Source organism: Macadamia integrifolia, chromosome 13, assembly GCF_013358625.1.
Source record: "Macadamia integrifolia cultivar HAES 741 chromosome 13, SCU_Mint_v3, whole genome shotgun sequence".
NCBI lineage: Eukaryota > Viridiplantae > Streptophyta > Magnoliopsida > Proteales > Proteaceae > Macadamia > Macadamia integrifolia.
Window position 1 is genome coordinate 2,438,737 of NC_056569.1, and position 15,153 is coordinate 2,453,889.

Sequence of the window (15,153 nt, forward strand, 5' to 3'; positions counted from 1 at the left end):
TATACCTTAAAATACAGATATAATACCTGTTTTATCCGTACATAGCTTTATGGTAGGTGCACGTACACGGTTTGGGCACTCCCGTCTCTTCTGGCACTGGCTCGGACTTGTCGGGCCAGCCGGTGTTTAAGGTCACCCGTGCCATCATAGCCCATAAGGAACCTGTTCTAATTTCCTCTGGCTCGGTTCCTGCATGGTTAAACCGGTTCAACGGCGAAATCAGACCGGGTTTAAGAAGCGGGGCATTGCATTCGGCAAGGTTGCCTACGTCCCCAGTGAGATGAGATCCTGCTTCACTATCAATGGAGAATAGGGTTACAGCGCTCTTCCTAACACCTCTCCATATTGCTTGTATTACAGAGAAAGAGACCCTCGCTATAAATATATAGCGAAAAAACCTTAATCCGGATTAAACTACAATTGCCCTCAAATAAAAAAATTCAAGCGGGGGGCTGCGCCCCCCTACACCCCCTGCTATGCAGAGGGGCCTCCTGCCCCCCTTGCAACCCCCTTGGCCCGCTAACCGCTATATAGTGGGACCGCCGTCCTGCCTGTCTAGGTGCTGCACCAGTACTCCCTGGATTAAACTGCGACGGAATACAAGACATCATACACCAACAAATTGTCTATCTCAATTAATGAGTTGTGATGCACAAAAAGCCCATGCTCAGGAGCTGTTGGGATTTTTAGAGATTATTATGGTAGACCCTTGAAGTGATTTTTGCATTATGAGGGAGTTGGGACAAATTTCATGGCTGAATTTGCTGTTTTCTCTCATGGTTTAAAGCATGGTCAGGATTTGGGGATGGAGAGACTATGGATTGAATGTGATTCTAATGCAGTGGTTACTTGCATTAGAAACAATAAAATCCCTTGATGCTTTGCTTAGAGGTGGATTTTTCATAAGAGATATTTGAACAACATCTCTTGGGTTATCTCTCACTACTACAGAGAAGTCAATTCAGTTGTTGACAAATTGGCGAAGCATGGGGCAACCACAAAATTTTCCATAGATTGGAATAACTTTCCCTCTTTTATTTTTCGGATGTGAATTGGGACTTCCAAAAAAGGCCTTGATACTGATTTATGTAATTTTCATATTTTGATTGAGTTATTATTCTGCTAATGGCCATGCCGAAGGTGGAATAATAACTCAATGTGTTTTGCGCTCTCTGTAATTACCTTATTATGATTTATTGATATTCTTTTGCTGATCTTTATAAAAAAAAAAAGGAGCATGCTCACTAGGAGGTCTCGCGTCTAAGCCTTTTGATTGTTATCTACTTCCCATCCCTACACATATATAAAAAAGAAGGGGTCTTAAGATATTTTAGATAGTTCGAAGGGATCTTAAAGATATTTTAGATAGTTTGATTACTTTATTCTATTTATTTGGGTATTTGATAAATATAAGGTTCTAGTAAGTCGCCGTGTGTACCACGGGGTAATTCAAAATACTCGATCTCATTATCATTTGAGCATCAAGCAGTTGGATACAATTAGTTAGATCGAATTGAGTGAATTAAGTAGTTTCGTATCTAATATGGCCATGGGTGGTTTAGTTGCTATAAAATCTATTCTCAGTTTCTTTTTCAGCTTCTGCTTTTGGGTTCTATACCTTGAAAGAAATATTGTTGTAGATATCTTTTGTCAATATGGTTCTAAGTACTGATAATGGCTCATATAAGTTTAGCATGTCTCCAATCCTGATATGTGGCAGATATCGTATTAGTTGAATGGTACGGATCAGGGGTAAAAAAAAGTCAAAAAATTATTTTTAAGAGAAAACATGGTATTTCTGTCTGATACAAGCGATCCGGTATCATAACGATTTTGAAGATGACTGATACCCATTCTAATACCATACTCTAAAACCATGTTTGCCAATCCCTTATAATGAACCTATAAGAAAAGGGGAATTTTTCCCAATCCCTTAAAATAAACCTATATTACCCAACTCTCTGTGGAGTACTTATTCTCTGAATCCTCCAATAAAATAAATTTCAACTCTTCTTGTCCCTATGGTTTTTTTAGGATTTTTTCCTCACTATTTAAATATTCAGATTACTCCTCATTTTCTCTATTTTTCTCCACTTTAAAAAATTATCTCCTAAGTACAAATTGAGGTGACCTAACAATGTATTGCATAATTATTAATGCTATATTGTTTCTTTAATGCCTATATTTAATTTTAACATCTATACAAACACCCTAAAATCATACGGTAGACATTCTCTAAAATTTCTCATCGAATTAGTAGATTAATTAAAGTATTAAATTATTCTAGTATGTATTTAGGCTAAATTAATACATGATAAAATATGTGCTAAAAAATTGATCAAATCCGTATCACATACATCAAATACCATACCTTGTTGACATTAAAAGGATAATATAACTTTAAAATTATGGAATATATACTATATGATTTTAATTTATACAAGAGATATATTGAAGGTAAAGTAGAAAAAGAAAACAAAAACAAATATCATCAAGAGAAAAAGAGAAGTGAATAATTATTTTAGGGAAAAGGAAGCCTAAATGGCAGAGCGGTTCCTACGTCAAGACACAAAGTGGGGCGAAATGATTGACCTGTCCCTCATGAAAGGTGAAAATTCCACTCCTATCGATATTTCTATACATGTTCTCATTGGCCCTTATACTGGTGCGAGGGACACATTACCTTTCAGGAACCCTCCCTTTTATTTTATTAAAAAAATAAAAAATTATTTGATAGATATGGATTAAGTTTAGGTAAAACTTTTTTTTTTTTTAACTGACGACGGATATCCAGGCCTTCAGCCTGACTAGTGAGGTTGAATGAAAACCATTCAACTTTCACTGAAAGAGTAATGAAGAGTACTAAACATCCCCGTGTGAGTGACCCCAAGGAGATAAGAGGAGTCGAACTCAGAACCACATGCTTCCTGAGGCGAAGGTCCCTTATCAACTCGGCTGCCCCCTTGGGGTTAGTTTAGGTAAAATACCTGTTAGTAATCGTCCAACCTGCATGTTGCAGCATAACACAAGCTAAAAAAATAAAAAATAAAATGCAGGATGCGAAGACGAATAACAGTCTCATCCTCTTATGTCTTTTTGAAGACCATCACCGTCAAGAAGACCCCAAGGGTCAAGTCCTTGTTGGTTGGCAATTTCCACCAGACTTCCATCAACTTTTACAGCTGACCGGAGTGTGAACTACGGGTCAAGTCGTCATATAAAGTCTTAGTCAGGCAGTACTGGTAAAGCCCAATAATTTAGCAGGCTGGGCCAGGGGTTTTATGAGAAAGGAAGAACACAAATCTCCAATGGGTTTAAGAGAAGAAACTAATCTTTTAGGTTGGTCACTGCTTAATTTCTATGTCTTTGAAGTACCAATACTTGATTCCTTAATCTTTTAGCATTCTATTGCCTGAGAAAATAATAAACTATCTTATGTGAGGTGGCATATCCTACACCTCATCATGTTCAGAGAATAATCTCATCCTCTCTTCTTTATGAGACTAATACCATCAAAGAAGACCCAAAGTCAATACCGTAGCAAATGACTGTCAAGTCTTTGTCATTTAATGACCACACATTATGGTTCAAACATATTCATATGTTTGTGATTGGCAATTGGCACTTGGCAATTTCTATCAAATTTCCATCAGCTTCACACAGAGCGGACCACTATTTGAGCTATTGTTCAAGTCAGTCATAAAAAGTTTTAATAAGGTGAAGTCAGCCGTGTAAACCACGGTGTAATTCAGAATGTCCGATCTTATATAAGTATCATTTGAGCATCAAACATTTTGGTACAATCAATTAGATCAAATTGAGGTGTAGAAGGCTAGATTTGGATGTTGTATGATATTAGGTCTAAATGTTTGAGAATGACCATGCAAAGAAATAGCACTAGATTATCAAATTAAGACATATCATCGTTAATATAGAATCTCTTATTTGTGGTTGTCAATTATTTTTTGATAAGCTTATGATCTTCAGTTTAGAGATGGTTGCAAGTTATAACAAACCGATTGTGAACCATTTTACAAACCGTATGGAATAAACCGAAACCAAAACCATTTAAAACCATGAAACTGACACCGTTTAGAAACGGTGGAAATCGAAACCGTTTACTAAACGGTCAATGTTTTAGAAAGTGGAACAGTTTAGTAAATGGTGCGGTTATGGTTTTAGTCAAATAAATGTGAACCAAACCGATTCGCACCGTTTAAGCCGAAACTGAACCGATTAACACCCTTATATGAAACAACAACAAAGAAAAATTTTCAGGGAAACTGAAAGAGAAGCAAACTAAGGATTTTATTGTGTTCACCATTACCTATACTACTGGTGAGTGCCGTCATAAAACAGAAAAGTGGATAAAAAAAATATTGTATATAATGAGATCATCATTATTTGGAGAACCACATAAAACCTACCCAGAGCTAAACAAAACAGAGGAAATAGTTCTAATAAAATGTGAGGGAAAGATTATTTTGTACCATTATGAAACTCCACATCAGTCTAGAATCATTGTAACAAGCAAGCAAACAGCCCTTCGTACGTGTAGATCATCCCTAAGAAATGTAGAGCGCAATGCTTTCTCTTTCTCATGAACAATGTCCTCAGTTGGTCTTCCACTAAACTTTGATACAGTAGCAATGCCTCCATCAACCTTTCTCAAGCTTAAGAGAGCATTGTCGATAAAGAAACTAAATGAAATCAGTTTAGTTTATTAAAAAAAGAAAAAAAAATCAAACAATTTAGGAAAACAATAGAGGAGAGAGAATCTAAAAAAATATATATTTTCTTTAAATTAGGAAAGCAATTGAGAGAGAATCTAGAAAATAGGGATTTTTTTTTTTTGGTTGTAAATATAGATGATAAACGAAATTAGTTTAATTTCATTAAAAAAAAAAAGAAGAGTCAAACGAATTTAGGGAAACAATAGAGAAGAGAGAATCTGGAAAATATATAGTTTCTTTAGATTAGGAAAGCAATTGAGATAAAAAAAAAAAAATAGGGATTTTATTTTTTTTGTTGTAAATATAGATGATGAATTTAGTTTAGTTAAAAAAAAAAGATTCAAACGAATTTAGGAAAACTAAAGAGGAGAGAGAATATATATTTTCTTTAAATTAGGAAAGCAATCAAGAGATAATCTATAAAATACGATTTTTTTTTTTTGGTAAATATACATGACGAAATTAGTCTAGTTTCATTAAAAAAAAAAAGAACAAAAAAAAGAATTAAATGAATTTAGGAAAACTATAGAGGAGAGAGAATCTAGAAAATATATATTTTCTTTAACTATGGAAAGCAATTGACAGAGAATCTAGAAAATAAGGATTTTTTTTTTTTTTTGTAAATATAGATGATGAAAGAATTAGTTTAGTTTTATAAAAAAAATAAAAAATAAAAAATAAACGGATTTAGGAAAACAATAGAGGAGAGAGAATCTAGAAAATATATATTTTCTTTAAATTAGGAAAACAATTGAGAGAGAATCTAAAAAATATGGATTTTCATTTTTTAAATATATAAGATGAAATTTGTTTAGTTTCATTAAAAAAAAAATGAATAAAACGAATTTAGGAAAACAATAGAGGAGAGAGAATCTAGAAAAAATATATATATTTTTTAAATTAGGAAAGCAATCACGAGATAATCTAGAAAATATGATTTTTTTTTGGTAAATATACATGTCGAAATGAGTTTAGTTTCATTAAAAAAAAAAATCAAACGAATTTAGGAAAACTATATAGGAGAGAGAATCTAGAAAATATCTATTTTCTTTAAATAAGGAAAGCAATTGAGAGAGAATCTAGAAAATAAGGACTTTTTTTTTTTTAAATATAGATGATGAATGAAATAATTTTAGTTTTATTAAAAAAAAAAAAAGGGATTTAGGAAAACAATAGAAGAGAGAGAATCTAGAAAGTATATATTTTCTTTAAATTAGGAAAACAATTGAGAGAGAATCTAAAAAATCGGAATTTTTTTTTTGTTTGTTTTAAATATATAAGATGAAATTTTTTTATTTTCATTAAAAAAAAAAAATGAATCAAACAAATTTAGGAAAACAATAGAGGAGAGAGAATCTAGAAAATATATATTTTCTTTAAATTAGGAAAGCAATCAAGTGATAATCTAGAAAATAGGGATTTTTTTTATTTGTAAATTTAGATGATGAAATTAGTTTAGTTTCATTAAAAAAAAAAGAAGGAATCAAACGAATTTAGGAAAACTATAGAGGAGAGAGAGTCTAGAAAATATATATTTTCTTTAAATAAGGAAATCAATTGAGAGAGAATCTGGAAAATAGGGATTTTTTTTTTATTTATAAATATAGATGATGAATGAAATTAGTTTAGTTTTGTATAAAAAAAATAAATAAACGGATTTAGGAAAACAATAGAGGAGAGAGAATCTTGAAAATATATATTTTCTTTAAATTAGGAAAGCAATTGAGAGAGAATCTAAAAAATAGGGGTTTTTTTTTTGTTTTAAATATATAAGACGAAATTAATTTAGTTTCCTTAAAAAGAAAAAAAATGAAACAAATTTAAGAAAACTATAGAGGAGAGAGAATCTAGAAAATAGGGATTTTCTTTTTTTGTTGTAAGTATAGATGATGAACGAATTAGTTTATTTCATAAAAAAAGAATCAAATGAATTTAGGAAAACAATAGAGGAGAGAGAATCTTGAAAATATTATATAGATGTTTTTTAAACTAGGAAAGCAATTGAGGAGAGAGAATATAGAAAATATGGATTTTTCATGTAATTATTAAGAAAAAAAACAAAGGATACAAAAAAAATTAGTAAAATAAGAAAGATTAAAGTTAAGAAATTTAAATAAACAAGAAGAATAAGAAGGGTAAAGTAGTCCAATAAAAGATTAACCATGAAGCGTGAATACATGCTTTTATAATAGTGTGTATATATATATATATATATATATTTTTATTTTAAGAGAAAATATGGCATTTCTATTTGATACCGGTTATTCGATATCATAACGATTTTGGGATGGCTGGTACCCATTCCGATACCATGTTCTGAAACCATGTTTACCAATCCCTTATAATGAACCTATAAGAAAAAAAGAGAATTTTTTATAATCCCTTATAATAAGCCTATATCTACCCAAAGTCTCTATGGATTATTTTCTGATTCCGTCAATAAAACAAATTTCAACTCTTCTTGTCCCTATGGTTTTGTTTTTAATGATTTTTTTACTCCCTATTTAAATATTCAGATTACTCCTCATTTTCTCTATTTTTCTCTTCACTTAAAAAAATTATCTCCTAAGTACACATTGAGGTGACCTAACAATGTATTGCATAATTATTAATGCTATATTATTTCTTTAATGTCTATATTTAATTTTAACATCTATACAAACACCCTCAGATCATGTGGTAGATATTCTCTAAAATTTCTCATCGAATTAGTAAATTAATTAAAGTATTAAATTATTCTAGTATGTACTTCTTAGGCTAAATTAATACATGATAAAATATGTGCTAAAAAATTGATCAATCCGTATCACATACATCAAATACCATACCTTGTTGACATTAAAAGGATAATATAACTTTAAAAATTATGAAATATATACCTATATGATTTTAATTTATACAAGAGATATATTGAAGCTAAAGTAGACAAAGAAAACAAAAACAAATATCATCAAGAGATAATGTGAAAATTTTTAAAAAATAAGAAAAAGAGAAGTGAATAATTATTTTAGGGGAAAAGAAACCTAAAGGGCAGAGCGGTTCCTATGTCAAAAGACAAAAGTGGGGCGAAATGTTTGCCCTGTCCCTCATGAAAGGTGAAAATCCCACCCCTATCAATATTTCTCTAACTATTTTTATTGGCCCTTATACTGGTGTGAGGGACACATTACCTTTCAAGAACCCTCCCATTTATTTTATTAAAAAATCAGAAATTATTTGATGAAAGATTTTGATAGATATGGATTAAGTTTAGGTAAAATACTTTTTTTTTTTTGCTCGACGACGGGTATCCAGGCCTTCAGCCTGACTAGTCCCTCTAAGCCCATACTGACTCCACAACCGCATAGACTGGGTCATACTGGGATTGAATAAGAAACATTCAACTTTCATTGAAAGAGCAATGAAGAGCACTAAACATCCCTGTGTGAGTGGTCCCACGGAGGTAAGAGAAATCGAACTCAGAACCACAGGCTTCCTAAGGCGAAGGTCCTTTACCAACACGAGTACCCCCTTGGGGTTAGTTTGGGTAAAATATTTGACTCATCCAACCTGCATATTGCAGCATAACACAAGCTAAAAAAATAAAATATAAAATGCAGGATGCGAAGACTAATAACAGTCTCATCCTCTCATGTCTTTTTGAAGACCATCACCGCCAAGAAGACCCCAAGGGTCAAGTCCTTGTTGGTTGGCAATTTCCACCAAACTTCCATCAACTTTTACAGCTGACCGGAGTGTGAACTACGGGTCAGGTCGTCATATAAAGTCTTAGTGAGGCAGCACTGGTAAAGCCCAATAATTTAGCAGGCTGGGCCAAGGGTTTTATGAGAAACGAAGAACACAAATCTCCAATGGGTTTAAGAGAAGAAACTAATCTTTTAGGTTTGTCATTGCTTAATTTCTATGTCTTTGAAGTACCAATACTTGATTCCTTAATCTTTTAGCATTCTATTGCCTGAGAAAATAATAAACTATCTTATGTGAGGTGGCATATCCTACACCTCATCATGTTCAGAGAATAATCTCATCCTCTCTTCTTTATGAGACTAATACCATCAAAGAAGACCCAAAGTCAATACCGTAGCAAATAAGGGTCAAGTCTTTGTCATTTAATGACCACACATTATGGTTCAAACATATTCATATGTTTGTGATTGGCAATTGGCACTTGGCAATTTCCATCAAACTTCCATCAGCGACCACTATTTGAGCTATTGTTCAAGTCAGTCATAAAATGTTTTAATAAGGTGAAGTCAGCCGTGTAAACCACGGTGTAATTCAGAATGTCCGATCTTATATAAGTATCATTTGAGCATCAAACATTTTGGTACAATCAATCAGATCGAATTGAGTGAGTTATAGCCATGGATGGTTTAGCTTTTAGTAAATCTATTCAGTTTCTTCTTCTGCTCCTGCTTCTGGGTTTTCTATACCTTGTTGTTGGAGGTCTCAGTGAGAATCTCACTGTGAGCTGCTGCATGGAGGAAGAGAGACATGCACTGATCGAGTTCAAAGGTGGTTTAAATGACACTTCAGGGCGGCTCTCTTCTTGGATTGGTGATGATTGCTGCACATGGAGAGGTGTGGGCTGCAACAATGTGACCGGCCATGTCATCAAACTCGACTTACAAAATCTACCAGTATACCGAGACTTTGATGGATATGGCTATGTATATAAACATGTCTATTTATATAAACATGTCTATGAATATACATATATAGATATCGATTGGGATGCTACCCGATTGACTTCTTTGGGTGGAAAGATAAGTCCTTCATTGCTCAAATTGAAACACTTGAATTACTTGGACCTCAGCTTCAACAATTTTCAAGGAACCCATATTCCAAACTTCATCGGTTCACTTGAGAACTTGAGGTATCTCAATCTCTCTTCTGCATCATTCAGTGGAACAATTCCTCCTCACCTTGGAAACTTGTCAACATTGCAATATCTTGATCTCAATTCGGGTTATGATGAATATGAGCCAACAACTGTCAACAATCTTCAGTGGGTATCTGGTCTATCTTCTTTGAGGTACCTAAACATGAATTCTGTGAGATTTACAGGTAAGTCTTCAACTGAATGGATACAAGCTGTTACTATGCTTCCTCCTTCTCTGTCAGAACTACATCTATCGTCCTGTGGACTTTCCAAGATCCCTTTCTCTTTTTTTTTTCGCTAGAAAGTCATTATATTAAAATGGAAGAAAAAGGAAGAAATTACAGAGGTACATCAAACTGAGAAAATAGAGTGAATCAAAAATAAAATCGATTCCCTGACCCCCACCTTCGGCATTGCCATCAGCAGGGGAAAGAGAATCCCACTAATCAAATCTATAGTTTGGTCTGCCCTCAGCATCTCTTCTGATGAAATCCTTAATGTTGGCAGGAAAGTCAACATTTATGGCTGATATCCCTGTCTTCGCCGCATCTCTAGCCAGGTAGTCGGCAATTGAGTTCGCTTCTCTGAAGTTGTGAGTTATTTTCCATGTTATACTCTCCAAATATGGCTGGAGGAATATCCATCTCTGCAAAGCAAACCATGGAATTTTATTTTGCTGGATAGAGATTGCAACAGCACTAGAATCCGTCTCTACCCACAGACATGGAATGCCCATCTCCCTAGCACGCATCAGCCCCACCATTAGGCCTTCGATTTCAGCTTCGAAGACTCCCGAGACACCCATAAAAATTTTGTAGGATCCAAGAACGCCTCCCCTGTGATCACGAAAAATTCCTCCTGCACCTGCACGACCTGGGTTCCCCCTTGAGCTTCCATCAAAATTCAATTTAATCCAATTTGCCTCGGGTCTACACCAGAAAACCTCTAAGATTGCTTTTGGTGGAGATCGCTGAATCGGAATACCAAGCTTCCTGCAGCAAATGAGATCGGACATTGTCTTGACTTCACCTTTAGTGCTTGGCTTAGCAAACTGAATATCCTCTAGAATCATCTGCTTCAGGTATCTTGCCGGTCGTTCCTTGCCATCATGCCTTCTCATATTTCTTTCGCGCCAAATGTGATCAGCCACTGTTAGTAACCCCATGATCCATGCCTCTTTGCAGCAAACTGATTTCTGTTTTCTTCTCCACCATGTGAGGAAATCGGCCATGGTTCCAGCTGGCTGCCATTGCACATTGAAGCATCCACAAAAAAAGAGCCATATATCTTCGGAGTAGGAGCATTGAAGGAAAACATGAGAAGATGTCTCAGCCTCCATTCCACATAAGCTACATTTAGAGACAAGGACTATGCCCCTCTTTTGAACAGCGTCATCTGTAGGGAGCTTGTCGTGCACCATTCTCCAACCAAAGATAGACACCCTGGGTTGCATCTTTTTACCCCAAATCAAAGAGAACCATGGCACTTTCGGATTACGAATCCTAATATCTTCCCAGGCAGAATTAGAATTGAAAATCCCATCAGATGATAGACTCCACAGGCACATATCTTCACAGGGATAAGATGGAATTTTAATGGTTCGAATTTTCTCAAAAATTTCATGCAGCAAAGGGGAGATAACATTTGGCAATTTCCATTTAAAATTGTCAATGAAGTCACTGACCTTTCCCTTGCAGAGAAGACTCGACTCTCCCTCCAGGCCAACTAGCTCTAGGATGGATTTGCCGCCCAACCATTTATCTGACCAGAAATTTATGCTGTCCCCATTTCCAATCATCCAGGCTTCTTTGGTGGTCATGAAGTCCCACATCTTCCTAAAGCCTGGCCAAATCGATGAAGGCTTATAGGACTTTTTAAAGGAACCATCACCCCTCAAAAATCTCGCCCTTAAGAATTTGCATGCTAAGGAATTCTCATGCTTGACCCTCCAGACCATATTACAGAGCATGGCTTTGTTTATGTCTCTGAGCCTTCTCAGTCCCAAACCACCTTCATCCTTAGGCCTGCAACAAAGATCCCATCTGACTGATATTTTTTTTGCAGTATCAATCTCACCTGTCCAGATAAAATTTCTCATCCACCTCTCCATTATTGCAATAAGGGATGAAGGCCACCAATATACAGCTGAACTATGGTTCATCATTCCCAAGATCACTGAGCGGACCAATTCCACTCGTCCAGCCATGGACAAAATCTTCCCTTTCCATCCTGCTAGACGCCCTTTGACTTTATCCAGAATGGGGATAAGCGACTCCTTTTTCAGCCTTCCCTTAAAGATCTCGACCCCCAAATAGCGGGTGGGGAAGTTACAAATGGAGATACCAAGCTCTTCTGCAATGGCTTGCTTCCTAGAGGCAGGAACAGATCCCAAGAAAAGCTTGCTTTTGTCTAAATTTATTTTCTGGCCAGAGAAGCTTTGATATTTAGCGAGAAAATTATTGAGATTTTTAACATACCTGATGGAAGCATTTGAAAAGATAAAAACATCATCAGCAAAAAGAATATGTGTAGGGATAATCGCCCCACGCGGACCCGATAGAGCTTTAATGCTGTTATTGGCTAGGAGCTCAGATAAGCCTCTACAAAGAACCTCTTCAGCAATGATAAACAGCATAGGCGAGATTGGATCTCCTTGTCTCAGACCCTTCTCCACACCAAAGAATCCAACAGGGCCACCATTAAACAGAACTGAGATTCTGGCAGAAACAAGGATCTGATGGATCCAAGAGATCCATTTTTCAGAAAATCCAAATCTCCTCAGAACCTGAAAAATAAAATTCCAAGAGATGGTGTCGAACGCCTTCTGGATATCAATTTTTAAACCCATACCTCCACCTCTTGTGGATGCAAACATCATGTTTGCCAGCTCCGAGGCAAGTGATATGTTGGAATGAATGATCTTCCCTTTCTGGAAGGCCCCTTGCTCCTCAGAGATAATTTTTGGAAGAACACACGATAATCGCATAGCCAGAATCTTTGATATTATTTTGCATAAAAAATTTCCCATGCACAATGGCGTGAATTTGTCAAGGGATAGTGCTCCTTCAATTTTAGGAATCAAAACCAGGAAATTATTATTAATGCCGTAAGGCATGAACCCAGTTCTGAAAAACCATCTGATAGCATTGCACAAATCTGAAGATATGATGTCCCAACATGATTTATAAAAAGCTCCAGGAAATCCATCTGGACCAGGAGCACTATCTGGATCAAGATCCCACACCGCATTCTTAATCTCAGAGTCAGAGGGAATACCATCTAATCGACCTCTATCCCATTCTTCCAATACATTAGGAATGCATTGCAATAAATCCATGTGATTGGTAAGGGGAGTACCTTTGTGAAAATGCTCATAATAGCCCGCAACATATTCCTTGATCTGCTCTCTATCAGAGATCAGGGTCCCATCAACCATCTTCAGAGATTTAATGGAGTTCTTCATTCGCCGAATCTTCACTGAGATGTGAAAAAATTTTGAGCATCTGTCTCCTTGATTCCTCCATCTAGAACGAGATTTTTCAGCCCATAATTTCTCATAATTTTGCAGTGCCTTCAGATATCTGGTCTTTGCATCAGCTTCTTTGGCATAAATTGAGTCATTTATCCCATCTCTGTCAATTTCAGTCTGGATCTCCTCCATGCATTTTTTTGCCTCCATCATCTCCAAATTAAAATTTGGAAAATTTTCTTTTGCCCAGGAGCGCAGGAAGACCTTCAATCTTTTTAATTTTTGAGCCATAACCATCATTGGCGATCCAGGAATGTCATTCACCCAGGAGGACTTAACTGCATTTAGATAACCCTCATGGTCTGCCCAGAACCTCTGGAAGCGAAAAGGACAGTTTTTTGGTCTTTCAGAGCCTTCAGACACCACCAAAATGGGAGTATGGTCAGACGCCACTCTCTGCAAGACAAATTGGTGACATTCTTGAAAATAAGAAATCCAGGCCTCATTGCAAAAGCTTCGATCGAGCACTGCAGAGACATGTCCCCTTCTCCTGTTATTAGTCCATGTGAATTTCCTTCCCTGCGAAGGAACTTGAATTAGAGAACAAGTATCCACCATTGCGCCAAAATCTCCCGCTGATCCCAGGTTGAAAATTCCAGGCCCCCTTTTTTCAGAAGATAGAAGGGTGGCATTGAAATCTCCAAAAATCATCCAAGGAGTAGTCAGCCCAGGATGGGTTGCCACCAAGTCGGTCCACAATTCTCTTCTAGCAGCTCTTAGGCATTTGGCATGCACTACAGATAAGATGAAAATTTCCTGAGCCCATTGCACAGAGACAGAGATTTGCTGCTCAGAAGACGATAGCACAACAGGCTTTGCTACACCTCTTCGCCAAATCAGCCATAGATTTGAGACTCCGCCAAGACGCTCGTTATGGATGAAATCAGGGTCGAAACCCAGCTTGTTGAAGAACAACGTAGGAAAGGCGTCAGAGGGAATCATAGGTTCGGCAATGCAAAGGAAATCAGGTCTTTTGTCCCTTAAAATATTCCTCAAAGCTAACCTTGCGGCAGCCTTCTTTATCCCTCTAATATTCCAATAGAGGGCTTTCATTTACTATTTTTTGATGAGGCAATACGGCCAGACTTTCGCAAAGTCTGCTCTGTATTGGTCAGGTGTTTCCCCTTTCCCTGTCTTCCAGGAACCAGATCCAAAGCCTCCCTTTCGCAGAGAGTTTTGTCTATCTGCTCCACCTCCTTATGATTAACCACCACCGTGCCACCATTAATCTCAAGAGGGTTGAATGACGAGATGACATTGTTGTACCATTGCAGTGCTTGACACTGACCAGTCTCATGTTGCTCGCCATGCCTAGACAGGGTCATCACCCGATCACCACTACCATGGTAAATGGAGCTTGAAGATTCCTTCTGTTGTATGGCCCTATGGGTGTTGTTCCCAGCCCCACCAGATGAAACAACATTTCTATAGGAACGTTGACCCAGAAGAGACCCATTTCCACCAACCAACCCATTATCTGATCCATCCATAGAATCCGCCCCATCATCCAAGTCATTCTCCCCATCATTCAAGTAATTCGTGTCAGCTAGATTATTTCTTTCCATATTCCCTTCTTCTTCTAATGGAAGGCATATTTGTATGTCTCCATTCAAATTATGCATAACTGATTTTCCATCAATGTTCCTTAAAGTGTGCGAGTCAAACATGGAAGGAGATCGTTCCTTCGAAAGTAAGGAAAATCTTTCCAAGTTAGACGCACCAGCCATCGGATTCTGCTCATTCCGGCGGCCACTGATCTCATTCCGGTGACCATTGCTCTGGACGCCTTCCTCTTCATCTACATAGGCCGCCCCTGGAATAGTCTCTTTGCGCTGCGACTCCTTCCTGGTCTCTGCGTCCATTCTCACTCTACATACATGGACAGAATGTCCCATTTTTTTGCAGAAACCACATCTAATCAAGGCATCTTCATAAATAATATTTTGTTTGAACCAGAATGTTTCGTTAGTTCCTGGTTGCCTTCGTTCTACTTGGATTTCTTCAAGTCT

The 15,153-nt window shown here is 36.5% G+C and overlaps 1 protein-coding gene across 1 annotated transcript; it reads right to left on the reverse strand.

Moving 5' to 3' along the window:
- Nucleotides 1–11,610: 11,610 nt before the first annotated feature.
- On the reverse strand, nucleotides 11,611–14,197 carry LOC122059794. The gene is made up of 4 exons (XM_042622827.1): nucleotides 12,500–14,197; nucleotides 12,093–12,400; nucleotides 11,759–11,984; nucleotides 11,611–11,661 (listed from the first exon to the last, which is right to left on the reverse strand). The coding sequence occupies exons 1-4, from the start codon at nucleotides 14,195–14,197 to the stop codon at nucleotides 11,611–11,613; spliced, it is 2,283 nt and encodes a 760-aa protein (XP_042478761.1).
- Nucleotides 14,198–15,153: the final 956 nt, after the last annotated feature.

Bases quoted from the DNA above. Each gene is read 5' to 3' on its own strand.
- LOC122059794 (XM_042622827.1), bottom strand. From the start codon at position 14,197: ATGAAAGCCCTCTATTGGAATATTAGAGGGATAAAGAAGGCTGCCGCA. The intron at 12,401-12,499 runs GCAAACATGATG...TTTATTTTTCAG, and splicing joins TATCACTTGCCTCGGAGCTG to GTTCTGAGGAGATTTGGATT. The intron at 11,662-11,758 runs GTATATTGGTGG...AAAAAATATCAG, and splicing joins TGATGAACCATAGTTCAGCT to TCAGATGGGATCTTTGTTGC.